This window comes from Macaca mulatta, chromosome 19 (genome assembly GCF_049350105.2).
Source record: "Macaca mulatta isolate MMU2019108-1 chromosome 19, T2T-MMU8v2.0, whole genome shotgun sequence".
NCBI lineage: Eukaryota > Metazoa > Chordata > Mammalia > Primates > Cercopithecidae > Macaca > Macaca mulatta.
The window spans coordinates 47,189,080-47,212,449 of record NC_133424.1 but is presented as its reverse complement, the minus strand read 5'-3'; the positions used below and the strand labels follow the sequence as shown (position 1 = coordinate 47,212,449).

Here is a 23,370-nt window from a genome sequence, read left to right as displayed (position 1 = left end):
GGGGAAAAGAGGGCAGATGGAGGGACAGAGAAAGGAAAGACAGATATGGGGAGGTGGGGACAGAGATTGGCATGGAGAGTAAAAGTGGGAGAGGGAAAGATACACAAAAGTTACGGTGAAGGCCAGGCACAGTGGCTCACGCCTGTAATCCCAGCACTTAGGAAGGCAGAGGCGAGTGGATCATCTGAGGTCAGAAGTTTGAGACCAGCCTGGCCAACATAGTAAAGCCCCGTCTCTACTAAGGACCCAAAAATTAGCCAGGCGTAGTAACTGTCATCCCAGTTACTCCAGCTACTCTGGAGGGTGAGGCAGGAGAATTGCTTGAACCGGGGAGGTGGAGGTTTCGGTGAGCTGAGATCACGCCATTGCACTCCAGCCTGAGCGAAACTCCGTTTAAAAAAAAATAAAAAAATTGAGAAAAAAAGGTTATGGTGAGATGAAGAGATGGACGAGGGGAGAGGGAGATAGGGTAAGGAATGGAGAGGGAGAGAAGGAAAAAGAGAAGGAAAAAGACCAGCTAAGGCTCCAGCAGACCGCTGGTAGACATGGCCACTTCCCACTTACCCCCAGCAACACGAACGTTAAAGCAGTTCATCAGAAGGCAGCAAGTTCTTCTCCTTTACAGAAGGATTTTCCAAACAATTCAGCAAGTTCCAAATGATTCTGATCGCAAATACCTGAAGGATTGGGCAAGGGAAGAATTCAAGAGGATACAATTCGGATGATGATTACTCAAGGTAATATGCAGCTCAAGGAGTTAGAAAAAACACTTGCTTTAGCAAAATCTTAACTATAGCATTATTCTGAAGGATTTTCAAAAGTCTCCATGTGTTTTGTTGCATTTAGGATTAACAATGGACAACACAAAGCCCAGTCTTACTATTTGTATGTACAATATTTGGTGATAGAGAGCAAAGGAAAACACATCAAAACAGTTGCCTTAACACTGAAAAACATACCCTGCATTTTGAAAATGTTTATGGATGGCTCAGCAGTTTTTAAAAGAAGCAAAAACCACTAACAAATGGACAGTTTGCACATGAAAAGATGCCGGACACAATCATTAGGGAAGTGTAAATCTTTTTCTTTTTTTGAATTGGAGTCTCACTGTTTCGCCCAGGCTGGAGTGCAGTGGCTCAATCTCAGCTTACTGCAAGCTCCACCTCCCGGGTCCACCCCATTCTCCTGCCTCAGCCCCCCAAGTAGCTGGGACTACAGGCGCCCACCACCGTGCCCCGTTAATTTTTTGTATTTTTAGTAGAGATGGGGTTTCACTGTGTTAGCCAGGATGGTCTCGATCTCCAGACCTCGTGATCCACCCGCCTCGGCCTCCCAAAGTGCTGGGATTACAAGGGTGAGCCACCGCGTCCAGCCGGGAAGCATAAATCTAAACTACTATGAGGCCAGGTGCAATGGCTCACGCTTGTAATCCCAATACTTTAAGAGGCCAAGGTAGGTGGATCACTTGAGGTCAGGAGTTAGAGACCAGCCTGACCAACATGGTGAAACCTCATCTCTACTAAAAATGCAAAAATTAACCGGGAGTGGTGGTGCATGCCTGTAGTCCCAGCTACTCCGGAGGCTGAGGCAGGAGAATCACTTGAACCCAGGAAGTGGAGGTTGCAGTGAGCTGTGATTGTGCCTACTGCACTCTAGTCTGGATGACAGAGTGAGACTCTGTCTCAAACAAACAAACAAACAAAAAACTATGAGATATCACTTCACATTCACTAGAATGGCTGTAATTAAAAAGAGAAATAATAACAAGTGTTGGTGAAGATGTGCAGAAATTGGAACCCTCATACATTGTTGGTGGGAATGTAAAATGGTGCAGCCACTTCAGGAAACAGACTGTCAGTTCCTCAAAAGATGAAACACAGCTGCTGCATGATTTAGCAATTCTACCCCAGGCCCATAACCATTATTTGGCACTAAAAAGAAACGAAGGACTGATATACTGATATATGCTAAACGTGGATAAACCTTGAAAACCTTAAGTGAAAGAAGCCAGTCACAAAAGATCACATGATGATTCCATTCATATGAAGTGTCCAGAATAGGCAGAAAGATTAGTGGTTGCCTAGGCTGGCTGTAGGTGGAATGGATTAACTGTTAATGGGTGCAGGGTTTCTTTTTTTTTTTTTTTTGAGATGGAGTCTCATTCTGTCGTCCAGGCTGGAGTGCAGTGGTGCAGTCTAGGTTCACTGCAAGCTCCACCTCCTGGGTTCACGCCATTCTCCTGCCTCAGCCTCCTGAGTAGCTGGGACGACAGATGCCCACCACCACACCGGGCTAATTTTTTGTATTTTTAGTAGAGACGGGGTTTCACCATGTTAGCCAGGATGGTCTCGATCTCCTGACCTTGTGATCCACCCGCCTCGGCCTCCCAAAGTGCTGGGATTACAGGCATGAATGATCGTGCCCAGCCGGGTGTAGGGTTTCTTTTCAGGGTGATGAAAATATCCTACAGTTAGCCTGTGGTGTTAGGTTGCATAACTCTGAATATACCCAAATCCATTGAATTGTGTCTCAATAAAGCTGAAAAAAAAAAAAAAAAAAAAGACCGGCCGGGCGCGGTGGCTCACGCCTGTAATCCCAGCACTTTGGGAGGCCGAGGCGGGCGGATCACAAGGTCAGGAAATCGAGACCACGGTGAAACCCCGTCTCTACTAAAAATACAGAAAATTAGCCGGGCGCGGTTGTGGGCGCCTGTAGTCCCAGCTACTCGGGAGGCTGAGGCAGGAGAATGGCGTGAACCCGGGAGGCGGAGCTTGCAGTGAGCCGAGATCGCGCCACTGCACTCCAGCCTGGGCAACAGAGCTAGACTCCGTCTAAAAAAAAAAAAAAAAAAAAAAAAAGACCAAAGACAGACAAGAAAGCAATTTATTCCGAGAAAGCCTTTTTTGTTTTTTTAAGACGGAGTTTCGCTCTTGTTGACCAGGCTGGAATGCAATGGTGAAATCTCAGCTCACCTCAACCTCTGCCTCCCGGCTTCAGACGATTCTCCTGCCTCAGCCTCCTGAGTAGCTGGAATTACAGGCATGCACCACCATGTCTCGCTAATTTTGTAGTTTTAGAAGAGATTGGGTTTCTCCATGTTGGTCAGGCTGGTCTCGAACTCCTGACCTCAGGTGATCCACCCACCTTGGCCTCCCAAAGTTCTGGGATTACGAGTGTGAGCCACCGTGCCTGGCCCCCTTTTTTTTTTTTAATGGAATCTTGCTCTATTGCCCAGGTTGGAATGCAGTGGCGTGATCTTGGCTCACTGCAACCTCTGTCTCCCAGGTTCAAGCAATTCTCCTGCCTCAGTTTTCCGAGTAGCTGAGACTACAGGTGGGTGCCACTATGCCCATCTAATTTTTGTATTTTGAGTAGAGACAGGGTGTCACATGTTGGCCAGGCTGGTCTCGAGCTCGTGACTTCAGGTGATCCACCCTCCTCCTCAGTCTCCCAAAGTGCTGTGATTACAGGTGTGAGCCAGCGCACCCAGCATCGGAGGAAGCCCTTTGAATATTGGGGAAGTGGTTGCATTTGGAGAGAGTGAGGGATCTAAGTTTCTCAGACAGAATAAGGGACTGAAGGCACAAGCTGAAGAAGCTGAGACCTGAAGACCATCTTAAGACAAGAGGGGCACAGCTGGGTGTGGTGGCACACACCTGCAGTCCCAGCTACTAGGGAGGCTGAGGTGGAAGGATCGCTTGACCCAGGGAGATCAAGGCTGCAGTGAGCTGAGATAGTGCCACTGGACTCTGGCCTGGGTCACAGAGTGAGGCCCAGTCTCCAAAAATAAAAAAGGTCAGGCATGGTGGTTCATGCCTGTAATCCTAGCACTTTGGGAGGTCAAGGCAGGTGGATCATGAGGTCAGGGGATCGAGACCACCCTGGCTAAGAAGGTGAAACGCCGTCTCTACTAAAAAGACAAAAAAATGGCCGGGCGCGGTGGCTCAAGCCTGTAATCCCAGCACTTTGGGAGGCCGAGACGGGCGGATCACGAGGTCAGGAGATCGAGACCATCTGGCTAACACGGTGAAACCCCGTCTCTATTAAGAAATACAAAAAACTAGCCGGGCGAGGTGGCGGGCGCCTGTAGTCCCAGCTACTTGGGAGGCTGAGGCCGGAGAATGGCGTGAACCTGAGAGGAGGAGCTTGCAGTGAGCTGAGATCCGGCCACTGCACTCCAGCCTGGGTGACAGAGCGAGACTCCGTCTCAAAAAAAAAAAAAAAAAAAAAAAAAAAAGACAAAAAAATTAGCTGGGCTTGGCAGCAGCTGCCTGTAGTCCCAGCTACTTGGGAGGCTGAGGCAGGACAATTGCTTGAACCTGGCAGAGGCTGCAGTGAGCTGAGATTGTGCCACTGCACTCCAGCCTGGGTGACAGAGCGAGACTCTGTCTAAAAAATAAAAATAAAAATAAATTAAAAAATTAGAAAAGAGGCGGCGGGCCCGGTGGGGAGAGGGGCAGGACTCCTGAGCCTGCTGAGAGACAAGTTTTCAGCCTCTTTTGAACTTGAGGATCCTAGGAAGGGGGCTGGGAACCTGTGTTCTGAGGACGGAGGGGAGTGGAGATGGGGCTTCTGTGCCTGAGGAAGGAGGGGACTGCAGACCTGAACTCCTGAGTTTGGGGAAGGAGGAAGCTAGAGGCCTGGGCTCCTGGATTGTGGAAGTGACCAGAGGCAGAGGTAGGAGACGGCACCAGATGCCTGGATGTGGAGGTCTGGAGGGTTTGAGGACAGAGGTTCCCGTGGGAAAACAACGGCCTGTACATCACTTTCTTCTTCCCAGAACCTCCTTTCAGCTTCCCAGAAGCTGAGAACAATGGAGCTACAGCCTTCCAGGAGGATCTCAGAGAGGAGGGCAAGGCTGGATCTCTAGAAATTGAGAAGCAAGGGACCCTGGTTACAGTTTCCAACTGCCTCTCCCCCAGATGCTAGGAGGTGCACTCAGGCTTCCTTCTCCCCCAGAACATTACCTTTGCTGGGGGGAATAAGGGGAGCATTCAAGAAGGAACCCATGTTCTTTTTTTTTTTTTCTCTTGAGACAGAGTCTCACTCTGTCACCCAGGCTGGAGTGCAATGGGGCGATCTCAGCTCACTATAACCTCCGCCTCCTGGGTTCAAGCAATGCTCCTGCCTCAGCCTCCTGAGTATCTGGGATTACAGGCACGTGCTACCACGCCCAGCTAATTTTTGTATTTTTAGTAGAGACAAGGTTTCACCATGTTGGCCAGGCTGATCTCGAACTCCTGATCTCAAGTGATCTCTCCAACTTGGCCTCCCAAAGTGTAGGGATTACAGGCGTGAGCCATCACGCCCAGCCGGAACCCACTTTCCTTCAATAGCTTCATATGTCACTTGCTTAAGATCCTCCTTCATCACAAGCAGAGGATGTGGTTAGTGTTTCCTTCCAGCCTGAGGTGGGGAACAAACATATGTGCTAGAAACAGAGCTGGGGAAGAGGGATGGCGTGGGAAGGGCTGGGATGCTAGAGGCTGAGGAGCTCAGACTGTCCCAGGAACCCTCGGGAGCCATGGGGGTGTCTATGCAGAGGAGGGTTTGGCTTTAGGAAGATCCTGGACCAGAGAAGCAACTGAGGCCAGGAGCCCAGTGCAAGGACCCAGATGGGGCTAGCCCAGGATGGGGCCAGGGCAGGGAGTAAGGGGAGGTGGGAGACATTCAGGAGGCTAAATGGGGGTTGCTCTCCCAGACAGGACCTAGGAGGAGGCATGGGTCCAGGAAGAAGCTGAGGTGGGTGTGGGATCCAGTGGGTGTGTGGGGCCCCGGGGGATGTCCAAGAAGAGGGGTCTGGGAAGCTGAGGTAAGCCAGGTCTGGGCTTAGGAGAGATACTGGGGTTGAGGATGGAAATATGGAGGTTGTAACATGGTGAGTTGACTCAGGCCTATAAACTCAACACTTTGGGAGGCTGAGGCGGGTAGATCAGGAGTTTGAGATCAGCTTGGCCAACATGGTGAAACCCCGTCGCTACTAAAAATACAAAAATTAGCCAGGCATGATGGCACACGTCTGTAGTCCCACCTACTCGGGAGGCCGAGGCAGGAGAATCGCTTGAACCAGGGAGGCGGAGGTTGTGGTGAGCAGAGATCTCACCATTGCAATCCAGCCTGGATAACAGAGTCAGACTCCGTCTCAAAAAATAAAAAAAGGAAAAGAAATATGAAGGTTGTCAACAGAGAAGAAAAACAGGTGTTAGGGGTCAATGTCCCCGAATGTGAGTAAAGAAGCAGGAAGGGGCTCGTTCCCAGCTCCCCGGGGCCAAAGCAGTTTTAGGGGGAAGCTGAAGAGGAAGTTCCCAAGGAACTGCTGTTTTACCCAGAGGGCTGGGGAGAGTGAAGTGACCCCCACGGGGTCCATGGAGTTGAAGCCAGAACATACCCAGAAGAAAGTCCTTTGAAATCTCACATTTTATACTCAAAATTCTTGCCAATTTTGTATTCACCTCCATCAGTCTATCCATGTGAGTTTTCATATAAAAAGATTTTCAAGTACTTACCAGTGAGTGACATTCTGTAACCTACCCTTCTGCATCCCCCGTCACCCACAGTACAAATTTGCAAGTGAAAATGAGGCTCTGGGTTCATCCTGTGGTTTTGGGGTCTCCCAGCCCATCTCCTGCATTGGGATGTCTGTTACCCAAGCAGTTAAGGTTCTGGTAAACCTGGCCACGCTGGCCTCTCCTCCTCAGTATCACCGACACTCCCAGCCCCTTCCACAGGAAGCCGAGTCCCCCATCTTCTCCCTGGCCACGTGCCCCCATCCACCCTCTCCATGGCAGCTAGATGGATCTTTCTTTCTTTTTTTTTTTCTGAGACGGAGTTTCGCTCTTGCTGCCTAAGCTGGAGTGCAATGGTGCAATCTCGGCTCACCGCAACCTCCGCCTCCCGGAAGTGATTCTCCTGCCTCAGCCTCCCAAGTAGCTGGGATTACAGGTATGTGCCACCACGCCCAGCTAATTTTGTATTTTTAGTACAGACAGGGTTTCTCCACGTTGGTCAGGCTGGTATCCAACTCCCGACCTCACGTGGTCCGCCCGTCTTGGCCTCCCAAAGTGCTGGGATTACAGGTGTGAGCCACTCTACCCGGTTGCCAGATGGATTTTTCTTTTTTTTTTTTTTGAGACGGAGTCTCGCACTCTCGCCCAGGCTGGAGTGCTGTGGCGCGATCTTGGCTCACTGCAAGCTCCGCCCCCGGGGTTCACGCCATTCTCCTGCCTCAGCCTCCCGAGTAGCTGGGACTACAGGCACCCGCCACCACACCCGGCTAATTTTTTTTTTTTTTTTGTATTTTTAGTAGAAACGGGGTTTCACCACGTTAGCCAGGATGGTCTCGATCTCCTGACCTCGTGATCCGCCCGCCTCGGCCTCCCAAAGTGCTGGGACCACAGGCTTGAGCCACCGCGCCCGGCTCAGATGGATTTTTCTAAAGTGCAAGCCTGACCCTGTCCCTCCACCTTATCACCCTCCACCCTCCATGGCCCCACAGTGCCCTTCTCCCATGGTGCTCCGGCCACACTGAATTCTGGCTCATTCTTCGAGCTTGCAGTCCTTTCCCTTCCTCTTCCTCTGTTGGCTTTTTTTTTTTTTTTTTTTTTTTTTAAGACAGAGTCTTGCTCTGTCACCCAGGAGAGAGTGTGGTGGCGGGATCTGGGCTCACTGCAACCTCCGCCTTCCGGGTTCAAGCGATTCTCTTGCCTCAGCCTCCCAAGTAGCTGGGATTACTGCCACCACGTCTGGGTAATTTTTTGTAGTTTTAGTAGAGACGGGTTTTCGCCATGTTTGCCAGGCTGGTTTTGAACTCTTGACCTCAGATGATTCACCCGCTTCATCCTCCCAAAGTGTTGGGATTACAGGCGTGAGCCACTGCGCCTGGCCCTCTCTTGGCTTTTGTAATAATTTTAAGATACTGACAGCAGGGCATTAAAACAAGCATAGGGTCCTTCTAAGTTTGGGGCATGGTGCAACCCCACAGTCACACTGCCATAAAGTTAGCCCTGACTCAGGACATTTGGACTGTCTCCCCACCTCCCATCCCAGGCCTAGTCAGAAACCTCAGAAGGTTTTTGGCCTTTTGGCTAAGATCAAGCCTCCCAGGTAGCTGGGATTATAGGTGCCTGCCATCACACCCGGCTAATTTTTGTATTTTTAGTAGAGATGGGGTTTCACCATGTTGGCCAGACTGGTTGCAAACTCCTGATCTCAAGTGACCCACCTGCCTCGGCTTCCCAAAGTATTGGGATTACAGGCGTGAGCCACTGCTCCCAGCCTTGAACTAGAACTCTGAGGGCAAGGGCTAGGGCTGTGTTGGTCACCACAATGTTCCCAGTGTCACTCCGCACAGGTCAGGACAACAGGAAGCACTGATACCTCTCCTTGCTTTTGCGAGGTACAAGGTCCTCCCCATCAGGGAGGACCCAAAGGCAGGAGGCAAGCCCAGGTTCCACCCTGAACAGAATGCTTTTTGGGAGCACCTTTTATCTGATTCTCTCACATATGTGCCCATGCAAAGAGCTACAAAAACGTGGCATTAGCCTCAGCCTTGCAGGAGATCACAGGTGTCCCCAGATACTCAGGGTCTTTGTCAGATTTAGCCACCCCAAGACACACGGGTTGGATCTGGCAGTACATAGACAGGGGAGAATCCTGGCATTGGGACTAAAGTCACTTCAAGAAAATGCTCCAGCAGCCAGAGCTTTGGTCTAAAAACTGCAGGGTCAAAGGCAGATGAGGAATTGACAGTAGAAGTAGTCGTACTCCCTGAGCTCAGGAAATTGATGGACTTAGCTGGGCAGTTGGATAAGCTAATTATTATTATTTGTAGAGATGGGATATGGCTATGTTGCCTGGGAGGCCACAGCATTTTGGAGGAAGTTAAAGTCCCTAAGGAATTGCTGTTTTATCCAGAGGGCTGGGGAGAGTGAAGTGCGCCTCAGGGGGTCCACGGAATTGAGAGGCTGGTCTTGAACTCCTGGGCTCAAGCAATCCTCCCTGAGGGTGGCCTCTCAAAGCACTGGGATTACAGTCATGAGCCACTGTGCCTGGCTGACAGGTAACTTTTTTTTTTTTTTTTTTTTTGAGACAGGAGTCTCGCTCTGTCGCCCAGGCTGGAGTGCAGTGGCGTGATCTCGGCTCACTGTAAGCTCCGCCTCCTGGGTTCACGCCATTCTCCTGCCTCAGCCTCCCCAGTAGCTGGGACTACAGGCACCCGCCAGCACGCCCGGCTAATTTTTTTTGTATTTTTAGTAGAGACGAGGTTTCACCGTGTTAGCCAGGATGGTCTCAATCTCCTGACCTCGTGATCCGCCCACCTCGGCCTCCCAAAGTGCTGGGATTACAGGCGTGAGCCACCAGTCCCGGTGACAAGCAACATTTTGACTTTAAATCCTAGATACACGTGATGGTGTGTATGTGTTTTTGCAGGGGGGTGGGGTGGTCCAGGCATGCTGTGGGGGAACATGGGGGACCCATGCTAGAGGGACCAGCCTGCCCTCCTCCCATCCTTCCTGCTTCCAAATTTGTAATAAGCTACTACCAAGTGTGTGTCCCCCTTCCAGCCCTGCATTTCCTGTGTCCACATTCCCCCTGACCACCCACGGCCACTGCCTCTCAGCCTCCATCCACTGTCTGCCTGCTACTTGAGCCTGGAAAAGGTCCGTCATTCCCATGCTACACAGAAGTCAGCTCCCCCATCTAAGGGGTGGGGCTGTGGATATCAGAGCCCAGTGTCTCACAACTCTTCTTCTTGTCTCTCTGCAATCTTTCTGGAGAACTGGGTAGCGTACAGTAGGGTACACTTTCTGCTGCGTGGGGGGCGGGGGCTCTGGTAAGGTGGTCTCAAATCTCTCTTCAACCACTTTAGGCGCCAACTTGGTCCCGATCACCCTTCTGCTTGGACTATTGCAGTATCCTCCTACCCGCCAGAGCTTCCTTGAGATCAGAGACTGCTACTCTCATTAGACCTCAAAAACCTTCAATGGGCCAGGCAGAGTGGCTCATGCCACCTGTAATCCCAACACTTTGAGAGGACGAGGCAGGTAGATCACGAGGTCAGGAGTTCGAGACCAGCCTGGCGAACATGGTGAAGCAGTCTCTACTAAAAATACAAAAATTAGCTGGGCGTGGTGGCGGGGCACCTGTAATCCCCGCTACTCGGGAGGCTGAGGCAGAATCACTTGAACCCAGGTAGCAGAGGTTGCAGTGAGCCAAGATTGTGCCACTGCACTCCAGCCTAGGCGACAATGAGACTCCGTGTAAAAAAACAACAAACCCCAAAAAACCCTTCAACAGCTTCTCATGCCACTTAAGAGGACAATCCAGACTCCTCCCAGCAGCCTATGGGGTCCTGCGTCATTGGCTCCCTTCCTGCTCTCCAGCCTCAACCCAAGGTCACTCTCTTCCCTTCCCTCCTCTACTTCCCTTAGCACAGGCTGTTCCATTTGCATGGAATACCCTTCCCACCCCTTTCGTGGTTAACTCCAACCTGCACATCCTTCAGGTCTCAGCCAGGCCTCCCCTCCTCCAGGAAGCCTCCTCAATCTCTCTTGTTGGGTCAGGGCCCCTGGTTACAGGGTCATGCACTTCTGTATGTGTCTCCTGCATGGCACCCCTTGGTCACCTCAGATGCTTACACTTGCTGGTGTGATTATTTAACATCTATGGTCAGATCTGTAATCCCAGCACTGTGGGAGGCCAAGGCAGGAGAACCACTTGAGGTCAGGAGTTCAAGACCAGTCTGCAAACATAGTGAGACCCCCATCTCTACAAAAATACAAAAATTAGCTGGGTATGGTGGCACATGCCCATAATCCCAGCTACTTGGGAGGCTGAGGTGGGAGGATCACTTGAGCCTGGGAGGTGGAGGCTGCAGTGAGCCATGATCGCGCCACTGCACTACAGCCTAGGCGACATCGAGACTCTGTCTTAAAAAAACAAAACAAACAAACAAACAAAAACCAAAAAAAACTCAGAAACCATTTGTCACCACCAAATGCTGAGCCCTGCGAAGGCAGCACCTGTGCTGTATTTGTTCAGCAATGAATCCCCAGCGCACCGCACACAGCAAGGATTGCTCACATTTAAAAATGAGGGTTTAGGGCCGGGCGCGGTGGCTCACACCTGTAATCCCAGCACTTTGGGAGGCTGAGGCGGGTGGATCACGAGGTTAAGAGATCAAGACCATCCTGGCCAACACGGAGAAATAAAAAAATTAGTCGGGCGTGGTGACCGGCGCCTGTAATCCCAGCTACTCGAGAGGCTGAGGCAGAAGAATCGCTTGAACCCAGGAGACGGGGGTTGCAGTGAGCGGAGATCGCGCCATTGCACTCCACTCCGGGTGCGACAGGAGCGAGACTTCGTCTCAAAAAAAAAAAAAAAAAAAAGGATTTAGGAACAGTGCCCTCTGGCTCCCCCTCATGGGAGCAACTGGTAATTGTAGACAGCCCTAGGCCCCCACGACTCTCCTCCCTCCCTAAGCTCCTTTTCTTTCTTTCTTTCTTTTCATTTTATTTTACTTTATTTTTTTGAGACGGAGTCTCGCTCTGTCGCCCAGGCTGGAGTGCAGTGGCTGGATCTCGGCTCACTGCAAGCTCCATCTCCCGAGTTTACGCCATTCTCCTGCCTCAGCCTCCGGAGTAGCTGGGACTGCAGGTGCCCACCACCTCGCCCGGCTAGTTTTTTGTATTTTTTAGTAGAGATGGGGTTTCACCGTGTTAGTCAGGATGGTCTCGATCTCCTGACCTCGTGATCCGCCCGTCTCGGCCTCCCAAAGTGCTGGGATTACAGGCTTGAGCCACCGCGCCCGGCCTCCTTTTCTATTTTTTTGGAGACAGGGTGTCGCTCTATGGCCCGGGCAAGAGTGCAGTGGCGCAATCCTAGCTCACTGCAGCCTCGAACTCCTGGGCTCAAGTGATCCTCCTGCCTTAGCCTCCCGAGTAGCTGGGACCACAGGCTCGAGCCACCATGTCCCCGCTCCTAGGCCCCTTTCTCCAAGACTCATGCCCTCACTCTTCTTGATGACCTCACCTGACTTCAGCTGTCCAAGGCTAACGAACAAGAAGAAGGACCTCATGATGCTGCTGGGGCCTTGGGGAGTGAGGGGTGGTCAGACCAGGTACCCCAGGACTCAGGCTGGCCCCACGACTCATGGCATAGTATGTTCAAGGCCTAGATCCCCCAGAAAAGCTGTGGCAGAATCTAGGATGTGTGATCGCGTGAGGTCACGGTCATGTGCCCCAGGTCATGAGTAGGGCCAGTTCATCTTGGGCTCTCTTTACCATGCCCTCACGCCAGTGTCCCTCCAGGTGACAGACCCCAGGTTCCCTCCACACTCCTGCCTCTGGGGACATCACTAGTGAAGCCCTGAGTTCAGGGGATGCTATTCTTCTTACTGCCAACCCCATTCCTGGATCTCCAAGGATGCTCAACATCTCCTAGGCCAGGGTTTGGTTCTACAAACCTCCAGGCTTGGTGTGCCATGGGGCCTAGGGCAGCCCAAGACAGAGTAAGGGCCCGCCCTGCAGAGACATCAGGCTGAAAGTTCCAGATCAACCCAGACTCCAGGCCCACAGGTTGACAGGGGCTGCACCCTCTAGCTACACTTTCTTACCCCCCGCTCTCAAATCAGCTGCATCTGCTGTCTGCCCCAACTGACCCCCTAACACTGATCTCCGGGGGGTCACCACAGCCTTTATTTATATCATTGCACACAAGAGTCTCTTGGGTCTGAATTGCTTGGTCTTCTTCCCCCTGCCCCTCTCCCTGCTGTTCCTGTTTAGTCTTTGTTGGGTTTTTCTTTGCATCACCCTTAAATATGGAAAGTCCCTAGCCAGGGGCAGTGGCTCACACCTGTAATCCCAGCAATCCAGGAGGCTGAGGAGGGAGGATCACTTGAGGCCAGTTTGGGATCAGCCTGGGCAATATAGCGAGACCCCATCTCTTTAAAAAAAAAAAGTCCCATAGTGGGGACTTGGAACCACCCCCCACAAGAGGTCGTCTTAACCCCAGCAGTGTCAGTTCCTGTCTCTGCTGACAAAGCCCTCATTTCTGTTCCCAGCTTCAGCCTCAGACCAGGGTTCCTGCAGCCTCCTGAATGCCACACCCTGGACATCCTCAGGGCCCCTACATCTACCAAGTTCCCCACCAGGCATATCATCTTTCCCAAACCTGCTCCTCCTCCCTGGTCCTATATCAAGGCAGTCCCCACCATCTCCCTGCCCCACCCCACGGCCCCGCAGCTCCATAACCCACTGCCTCAGCTTCCCACAGCTTCCCCAGTGTCTCTATCAACCCACTCCCTTTTCTTGTCCCCCAGCTCAGCTGATCCAACGTTGTCGTCACGCACCCAGGTCCCTGCCCCAGCCTCCCCTGGAGCTCCCAGCTTCAGTCTTCCCCTTGGGTCCACCCTCCTCAGAGCACTAGAAGGATCTTCCTAAAGCCCCAATCTGACCCCATCCCTCCCTTGCATACAACCCTCCATGGCTCCCCAGTACCATCAGGCCACAGTCTGAGCTCCTCAGCCTGGAGGTCCTAGACCCTGCTCAACCCTCCTGCCTCACCTCTACCATAGCACCCCCAGTGCCCAGGGCACACCACCACCTTGCTTGTGCTGTGCCCTCTGCCTGAAAGAGCTTTCCTTCTGCTTTTTGCCCAGTTATCTCCTTCAAATGTCATTCTCAGATCACATGTGTCCTCCTCCAGGAAGCCCTCCCTGACCACACCTGGGGCTGAGCAGGGTACCTCTTCTGGACTGTCACAATCCCCCAGGCTTCCCTCATCCCCACATCCCTGGTCACTCTGGGCTGTCACTGTCTGGGGATGTGTCTGTCTCCCATTTGACTTTAGGCCCCTGCGGGCAGGGCTCAGGCCTGTCTGGATCACCACAGCATTCCCCAACCCAGGGCATGCCCAGAGCGAACACACAGGGAACATCTATTGTCTGAATGGATCGCCATCCTCAGCCTCCCCCAGCGTCCTCAGACTGAACTGGGCAGGGTGGGGTGGGGGATGTCTCTCCCCAAAGGAGGCATTCCCCAGCTCCAGACCCCTGCTCCGTCCCCCAACCCCCATAGACAGAGACGAGGGCAAGGGTCTAGGCCCAAGCTTAGAAAAATAGGACTTTCTTGTTGTGCCCTGTGTCCCCGACACCCTCCCCATCAGAGTTTTAAAAACCATGAGCAATTTGGTGAGTCTGAGGCCAGGTCCCACAGGGTGTCCGGGTCCTGCTGTCCGTGGGGCCAGAGAAGCCTTAGAGGGGGGGCGCCTGGCTAGGGTCCCACAGGTTCGTGGCCGGGCCCCCAGGGCTCGCAGTCCAGCTGGACCACGGTGTGGGCCCTGAGCGCCGCCGGCTCAGGGGCGGGCGGGGCGGGTGTGGGCGGGGGGCCCAGGGCGCCATTGGTCTGGGAGCAAACGCTGCTGACAGGCGCGGGAGTCTTGGCCTTGCCGGGGGGCTGGCCGCCGTGCACCTTGTAGCGCATCAGCAGCACGAAGATGAAGACCAGTACCGAGGCTACGATGACGCCGCCCAGCGCGATGATCATCGTGCCGCCCAGGAAGGGAGCGTGCGGCGCCCCGCATGGCCGCAGCGCGGGTTCGGTGGAGAAGCGGGCGCAGCCCACAGGCCGTGTGGCTGTGAGCCCCGTGGCGCTGTCCTCGTACACGGCGAGCACGCACAGGTCGTAGGCCCGGCCCGACGCCAGGTCCGTCAGCAGGAACGAGCGGCTGTCCGCCGGGATCATCCTGCAGGGCAGGCAAGTGGGGGTCAGGTCTCAGGCTGCCCAGCCCCCATCCTGTGCTTCCCTCACCAAACTCCCCGCGGGGCTAGGCTTCCCACCAGTCTACTGCCTCATTTCATTCTACCCAGTGAGCTCCCTCTCACCACCACCCCATTTTCCTTTGGTCTGACATCCGATTCAGCCACCTGACTGATATCCCTCCAGTGTTGGCCAATTTCACTCTAGCCCATCCTCTCACATATCCTCATAGCCTGCTGCCCAATTTCACTCTAGTCCCACCGCCCAGTTTCTTTAACAGCTCACCACATGAGTTCTTCTAATCCATCCTGTTTCTTTTCTTTTTTTCTGTTTTCTTAGAAATAGGGTCTTGCTTTGTTGTCCAAGCTGGAGTGCAGTGGCATGATCATGGCTCACTGCAGCCTCTAACTCCTGGACTCAAGTCATCCTCCTGCCTCAGCCTCCTGAGTAGCTGGAACTACAGGCATGCACTACCATGCCCAGCTAATTTAAAAAATTTTTTTTGTAGAGATGGGTTCTTGCTATATTGCCCAGGCTGGTCTCAAACTCCTGGCCTCAAATTCCTGGCTTCAAAGCAGTCCAGCCTCCTGCCTTGGCCTCCTTAAGTATTGGGATTATAGGCGTGAGCCACCACACCTTGCCAGTTTCATTTTATACCCAACTGCCCAATTTTCCTTTTGCACTGCCCATGCAATTTCCCTCCAGTCTGCAGCCCAGCTCTGCTCTAGCCTCCCTGCCCAATTTTGCCCCAATCCTCTGCCTGATTTCACTCTGGCCCCACTGCCAGTCATCTCTCCAGTTCACCACCCAGTTCTGCTTTAACCCTGTCCAATTTCCCTCTAATTTAATCCTTTTGTCTTCTAGCCACCCCCCATCCAATTTCCCTCCCATTGTACCTCCCAGTCTCCTCCAGACCCTTGCCAGTTTCCCTCTGGTTCCCCTATTTCCTGCAGCCTATGCCAAATTTCCCTTTTCCAGCTGCCTGATTTTCCTCTAGTGTACAGCTAGGATTCTCTCCAATCGAACCGCCTGATCTCCCTGTACCCCTACTGACCGATTTCCTTGTAACCTGCCAATAAATGTCCCCCTAGCCCTATTGCCTTATTATTATGACTGTATCAATAGCCTATTTTCCAATGAGTCCTGTCGTCTGATTCCCTTTTCATTAAACTAATGTGCCTCCATCACTGCTGCTTTCTTTTTCTCCCTGTTGCCTTATTTCTTCCCAGCTCTGTCACCTGCTTCTCTTTTATCTCTGTTGGCAGGTTTCTATTTATCTTTTTCTTTGTTGTTTCCATTTAATCCTTACCACCCAATTTCACTATAGTTTCTTTTGTAGCTAGGCACGCTGTTGGAGAGTTGACTTGTCTTGTCACCTGTTTTATTCCTAGGCTATTCTAATGAGAGAGGTACAGGGAACTCCGTGGTTGCCTGGGGCAGGGTGACTGTCTAGGAGAGCATTCATTCCATTCCCCACCTGGCAAGGTGGCCAGGACTTGTGTGACTTTTTCTTTTTTTGAGATGGAGTCTCACTCTGTCACCCAGCCTGGAGTGCAGTGGCGCAGCCTCGGCTCACTGCAACCTCTGCCTCCCAGGTTCAAGCGATTCTCCTGCCTTAGCCTCCTGAGTAGCTGGGACTACAGGCGCATGCCACCATGCTCAGCTAATTTAGTAGAGATGGGGTTTCACTGTGTTAGCCAGGATGGTCTCGAACTCCTGACCCGGTGATCCACCCGCCTCGGCCTCCCAAAGTGCTGGGATTACAGGCGTGAGTCACCGCGCCCGGCCGACCTGTGTGATTTTCAGGGGCAGGGCTTTCATGGAATCTTCCATGTCTGAGAAACGGAGTAGAATGAGCTCAGTGGGTTGCCAGGACTGAAATGGAAATCATGTGGCCTTTTCTTGAGGTGTTGGCCCCAAGGGAGGGAAAGGACATCCAGGTACTAGGTCCCCAAGTATCTGGGTCCCCAGGGCACAGACCTCAGCCCTGGGGAGGTCCAGTCTTTACAGCCAGGCCTTGGGACTGCACCCTTGGCCCAGCCTGGTCGTGAGGACAGGGACTCACCCACAGCCGTAGTCCATCCACGTAAGGTTGAACTTTGGTAAGAGGTGTCAATAGCACCTGGGTCCACAGCCACCACTGCTGACCACGTGTGGTCACCGCAGATGTGCTGAGTGCTCTCCAGCTTGGAGGGACAAGTTGGACTGAGCCACCTCTTGGAGTATGTAAACCCCAGGTTCTGTGTTTGCAACAACAGAAGAGAGAAGAAAATCCCCCCCAAGTGTGGCAAATTGGGTATTTCTGTTTACCTGGCAAAAGGAACTTGAACTAGGTTTGATTTGATTTAGAAAATAAAAAATCTATGCTGGGTGCGGTGGTTCACACCTGTAATCCCAGCACTTTGGGAGGCTGAGGCAGGGATCATCTGAGATCAGGACTTCGAGACCAGCCTGGCCAACATGGTGAAACCCCATCTCTACTAAAAATAAAATGTGAACATTAGCTGGGTGTGGTGGTGCATGCCTGTAATCCCAGCTACTAGGGAGGCTGAGGCACGAGAATTGCTTGAACCCGGGAAGCGGAGGTTGTAGTGAGAGACTGCACCACTGCACTCCAGCCTGGGTGACAAAGTGAGACCCTGTCTCAAAAAAAAATCTGGGCCGGGCGCGGTGGCTCACACCTGTAATCCCAGCACTTTGGGAGGCCGAGGTGGGCGGATCACAAGGTCAGGAGATCGAGACCATCCTGGCTAACACGGTGAAACCCCGTCTCTACTAAAAATACAAAAAAATTAGCTGGGCATGGTGGTGGGCATCTGTAGTCCCAGCTACTTGGGAGGCTGAGGCAGGAGAATGGCGTGAACCCGGGAGGCGGAGCTTGCAGTGAGCCGAGATCACGCCACTGCACTCCAGCCTGGGCGACCAAACAAGACTCCGTCTCAAAAAAAAAAAAAAAAAAAAAAAAAAGTCTGGATGTCACTATATTAGAACTTGAAACATGGAATAGTTCACACCACACACACCCGAAGCCCAGTCTCTATCGAACCTCCTCCCTGCAATTTTCATTCTAACCTCTGGTCTGATTTCTTTTCTAACAGAGCTGCTTATTTCATTTTTTTCTGGGCTCCCTGTGCTTTCCTGTTTGATCTCCTTTTCTTCCTGCAGCCCAGCTAGTATCTAGTCCTGTCATCTGGAAAACCTGGTGTTTCTCTCTTTATCTTTACAACTTAAATTTATTTTTATCCCCTTATCTCCCCCACCCACCCTTGCCCATTAACATTTTATTCTTCTGCCCTGATTACTTTCTCCTCCTGCTGCCTGGTTTCCTTTTTATGTTTGCTACTACTATTTATTCTTGCTGCCTAATTTCTTTTTACCCATGCAGCCTGATTTCTTTTATCCTTATTGCTTGATCTTTTTTAGCCCTGTAGCCTGATTTAACATTTGCTGTCTCATTTACTTCGTCCTTCTTGTCTGACTTCTTTTTATCACTGCTGTCAGATTTCATTGACCCTTTCTGCCAGATTCTTGTTATCCTTGCTGCCTGATTTCTTTTACTTTTGCTGCCTGATTTCTTTTACTTTTGCTGCCTGATTTCTTTTGGAACCTTCCAACACCATTTATCAGTTGTGCTTCAGTGTAGGGTTTTAGTAGGTGTACCCTCAACCCTCCCCCTTGCCTCACTCCCCCACCCAAGCTACCCCAGTGCCTGGACCCTGCACCTGTAGACGAGGATGTCATCAGCTGAGCTGTTGTACTGGATCTGGTACATGCGGATGCCCGGGATAGGCCGCTGATCCGGCCACTGGACGAGAGCAGCTGTGGCCCCGTGCTCAGTCACCTGGACGCCACGGTCGGTAGAGGGCCCAGTGTCGGCCGCCTTGGCAGAGGCAGAGGCAGCGGAGGGTGGGGTGAGAGCATCAGGATCCCCGTCCCGCGGGGGGTCACAGCTGGTGCTGTTGGCTAGCTGAGGAGGCGGTGGGGGGCCCACAGTCAGCTCCACAGCAGCTGTGGCCTCACCAGCTGCATTGGCCGCGATGCAAGTGAAGATGCCACCATCACCCGGCTCGGTGACCAGCAGCTCCAGCGTCCCATTGGGGAAGGCGCGGGCACGGCTCGAGTTGCCCAGCAGCCGGCCCTGGGGTGACACCCAACGCACACGGGGCTCTGGGTCCCCCACTGCCCGGCAGCGCAGGGCAGCTGGCCGACCTGCGGGCACTGCCAGGGGTGGCGAGCGGTGAGTCACCACGGGTGGCTCGCAGACAAACTCCTCCTCGCCCACTGCCCAGAAGTAGCGGCCGCCCAGAGCGGGTGGGGATGCACAGGCCTCGAGGTCATCCTCCCGCGCCAGGCGACGCAGCCACACCAGCTCGCAGTTGCAGTGCAGTGGGTTCCCGCCAAAGGCCAGCACCAGGGCAGAGGCGGGCGAGCCCCGGGGCCTGGCAAGCAGGGGCAGGCGGGAGAAGAGCGGGTCAGGTGGGATTGTGGTCAGGCGGTTGGAGGTCATGTCCAGCCGGGCCAGCTTGTGCAGGCGGGAAAAGGCGCCGGCGGGCACGGAAGCCAGCAGGTTGTGGTCAAGGCCCAATGTGTTGACATTGCCCAGGCGGCCCAGGGCCTCCCAGGGCAGCTGTTCGAGGTTGTTGTAGGAGAGATCGAGGTCCTCCAGCGTCTCGGCACAGTCATCCAGGGCGCTGGCTGCCAGCGCTGCCAGCTGGTTGTTGCTGAGGATGAGGTGGCGCAAGTTGACCAGGCCACGCAGCTGGCCCTCGCCCAGTGAGGTCAGCCGGTTGCCATCCAGGTGCAGCGCACGCAGGGCCCGTAGGTCGGCGAAGGCGCCAGCGGCCACGTGGCGGATGGTATTCCGAGACAGGCTCAGATGCAGCAGGCCCGTCATGTTGGCCAGGTCGCGGCGGCGCACGGAGGCGATGAAGTTGTCTGCCAGGCGCAGTTCGGCTGCCCGACGGTCCAGCGAGGGTGGCACGAACAGGAGGCCCGCCCCTGGGCACAGCACGCTTAGGGGCAGCGATTGTGTCTGGCAGCGGCAGCGGCGGGGACACAGGCTCGGTGTGGCTGACTGGGGTGGAGATGAGGCGGGGGCCAGCGGCAGCAGGCACAGGAGCAACGGGAGGATGGCCATCGCGGGCAGGAGTGTCCTGTGGGGAAGAGGGGAGGCGTGAGGGCAGAAGAGGGGTTCTACAGCAGATGGGGGTGGTCTGAGACCAGGAGAGAAGGTCACAGTGGGCTGAGGGCAGAAGGGCTGGTCAAAGACCGTCAGATGTGACCAAAAGCCAGAGGTGACCAAAAGCCAGAGGAAGGCCAGGCGCAGTAGCTCACACCTGTAATCCCAGCATTTGGGGAGGTTGAGGCAGGAGGATGGCTTGAGGCCAGGAGTTCAAGACCAGCCTGGGCAACAAAGTGAGACCGTGTATCTATTATACAAAAGTTCTCAAAAATTAGCTGGGGTTGGCTGGGAGCGGTGGCTCACGCCTGTAATCCCAGCACTTTGGGAGGCCGAAGTGGGCGGATCACCAGGTCAGGAGATCGATACCCTCCTGGCTAACACAGTGAAACCCCGTCTGTACTAAAAATACAAAAAAGTAGCCGGGCATGGTGGCAGGCACTTGTAGTCCCAGCTACTTGGGAGGCTGAGGCAGGAGAATGATGTGAACCTGGGAGGCGGAGCTTGCAGTGAGCTGAGATTGCGCCACTGCACTCCAGCCTGGGCGACAGAATGAGACTCTGTCTCAAAAAAAAAAATAATTAGCTGGGCATAGTGGCGCCCACCTGTAGCCCTAGCTATGTGGGACGCTGAGGTGGGAGGATCAGTTTAAGCCCAAGAGTTTGAGGTTGCAGCGAGCTATGACTGTGCCACCACACTCCAGCCTGGGCAACAGAGCGAGACTCTGTCTCTCCAAAAGAAAAAAGAAAAAAAATGGTCAGAGAAATGACAGCTGGTTTGGGTGAGTGGCAGGAAAACCAGAGGGCTTTAGACATGGTCAGAGATGGTCAAAGCTGGCCATGGGGAGACGGAGCAGCCAGGGTGGCAGGAATGATTAGAAGTGGTCAGATATGACCAGAGAAGAGAAGGGGTTAGAGATGGTCAGGAAGATGAGTGGTGGACAAAGAGAAGGGAGGGCATGGGTTGGGCTCAGATCTGGGGGAGATGACCATGTCAGAGACACGTGGTCAGAAACGGTCCAAAGCCAGCAAGGCGGTCAGAGAGGAGGAAAAGGACAGACGTGGCAGAGTCAGTGGGAGTCCAGGACAGCTGCTCAGGAGGATGGTGCGGGAAGAGGTCATCGGAGAGAGGAAAGGCAGCAGAGATGTTTGAGATGATCAGAGGGAATCGGCCAGTGAGAGAGAGAGGAGAGGTGGCCAGAGATGGTCAGAGGGCATCAGTGAATGAGAAAGAGAGGAGAGGCGGCCAGAGATGGTCAGAAAGCATCAGCGCTGAGAGTGAGAGAGAGGAGAGGTGGCCAGAGACGATCAGAGGGTATCAGCGAGCGAGAGAGAGGAGAGGTGGCCAGAGATGGTAAGAGGGTTGCAGACTGGGAGTTAGGGTCAGGGGTGGGAAGAGGGCAAGGGCAGTGGGAGAGATGGCTAGAGAAAGGGAAAGGTGGCCAGAGGAAGCTGGAGAGGAGAGATGGACAGAGGCGGCTGGAGAGAAGAGTGGTGGACAGCAATGTCAAAGATGGATGGGGACAGTCACAGACCCAGGCTTAGATTCAGGGGTGGAGAAAGAGCAAGACAGCTGGTGAATGATGATTAGAGAGGCACAGTGGACACAGATGTCAGCAATGGTCACTAAGAAGCAGCAGGCAGAGGCGACTGGAGAGAGGACCTGTGGACAGAGGTGTCACAAAGATGATCAGAGAGAGAAAAGGGGAACAGAGATGGCCATTGAGAGGACAGGTGGAGAAAGGAGACCAGAGAGAGGAGTGGTGGACAAGAGAGGTGGTGGAGATGGTAGGACAGACAGCGAGAGGCTGTAAAGGTTGCAGGGGTCAGAGACCTGGAGGTACCATGAACTAGGGCAGGGGAGGTCAGAGAGGGGCAGGGCTGGCCAGTGTCCAGAGAGTGTTTGGAGCAGAGCAGGAGCTGAAGGCAGACCCACAGGGAAATGTCTTTTTTCTGGAGAAACTCCAAGAGTGCCAAAGGGTGCCTGGTACTGTAACCCGCAGCCACAACACTCCTCCCAGCCCCTCCCCACCTGGAGGTTTCAGCAGCCTTACCTGAGCTAGAAGCTGCCCCAGGGAGCAGAGTTCTAGCTCCAGGGGAGTCAGAGGTCAGGACTCTGGAGGGAGCATCTGGTCATGCCTTTCCTGTCCCCAAGGCTTCTGTAGAGGGACTGTGTCCTGACTAGGCTCAAATCTGTGGCAATGGAGTCTCCAGACTTTAATACTCAGGGTCCCAGACCCCAAAATATCGGGCCTCTGGGGTCCAGTTTTAGGGGTCCAGTTTGGGTTGTTCAGGGTCAGGGTCTCCCAGGTCCAGTCTTGGGATGCTAAGCAGCCAAACGGTGGGGTTTAGAGTCCGAGATCCGACCCCGGGGTGGTGCATTCAGATATTGGGGTGCTGAGTCAAGATTAGGAGGTCTCAAGTCCCAGATTTCAGCATTCAGGTCTGCAGCAAGAACTTCAGGCCCAAACTCGGGTTCAGGCCCCTTGGAATCCCACAGTCCAGATCTTGGAATTTGAGGCCTGAATCCCAGGGTTCAGGTCCCCAAGAGTGGGTTCCAGGGTACAGTACTGGAAATCCAGCCCCAGATTTCAAGGTCCCAGGTGCAGAATTGAGAGTTCAGCTCCAGGCTTGAGGTTTTATATGTCAAATATTGGGGTTCTGCGCCAAATATTGGGGTCTGTGTTCCAAATTGTGGGGTTCCGGCTGCAAATGTTGAGGTCCCAGTGACCGATGTTGAGATTCCAGCTCCATATATTGGGGTTCAGGCTCCAGATCTTGGGGTTCCACGGCCGGATCTGGGGGTGCTGGTCCCAGATCAGGGTTCCAGGCTCGGGTTTCCGGAACTCCGGGTTCAATCTCAGGGTGCAGGCCCCCGAGGTGGAGGTTAGGGCGCGGGGTCCGGGGCGGCAGCGTCCCGGCTGGCTTCCTGGGCTGCGGCGGAGGCTGACTCGGAGGGAGGGGACCGCCTGCGGTGGGGAGGGGGTCGACCGGGCAGCCCCAGGGCCGGGTGGGGCGAGGCCTGGGAGCGGAGGGACGGACAGACAGACTGGGACACGCGGGATGGAGGCACCGCAGCGCAGGCAGGGGCGCAGGGGGGAGGGGCCGCGCTCAGAGACCCCTCCCCCGCCAGGGCCGGGGCAGGGGCCGGACGGGGGCCGGGCTGGAGGGCCGGGTCCGGGCGCTCCCGCGGCCTCCTCGCCGGGAACCCAGGGCCGCGCGCGCACCCGCGCTTAAAGGCGCAGGCTCCGCGCGCACCCGCGCTTAAAGGCGTAGGCACCCGCCCCTTCTCTCAAAGACGCACCCCGGCCCCACCTCCCATGGAGTCGCCCTGGCGCTGCTGGGAACGAGAATCCCTGGATATGGAGAGACTGTGAGACAGAGAGACAGAGAAGAACAGAGATACAGAGAGGCAGACAAAAAGATGGGCAGGCTT

General features: G+C 53.9%; 1 protein-coding gene and 1 pseudogene across 1 annotated transcript; one reads left to right on the top strand and one right to left on the bottom strand.

The window, feature by feature from the left end:
* The first annotated feature begins 401 nt into the window (after positions 1-401).
* On the top strand, positions 402-905 carry LOC711739 (LYR motif-containing protein 2 pseudogene; annotated as a pseudogene).
* A 13,213-nt stretch (positions 906-14,118) lies between these two features.
* On the bottom strand, positions 14,119-22,419 carry LRFN3 (leucine rich repeat and fibronectin type III domain containing 3). The gene is given in 3 exon segments (NM_001265794.1): positions 14,119-14,742; positions 18,479-19,909; positions 21,989-22,419. Coding segments are annotated over 2 exon segments (1,887 nt in total). The 5' UTR covers positions 19,894-19,909; positions 21,989-22,419; the 3' UTR covers positions 14,119-14,270.
* Between the last annotated feature and the right edge of the window lie 951 nt (positions 22,420-23,370).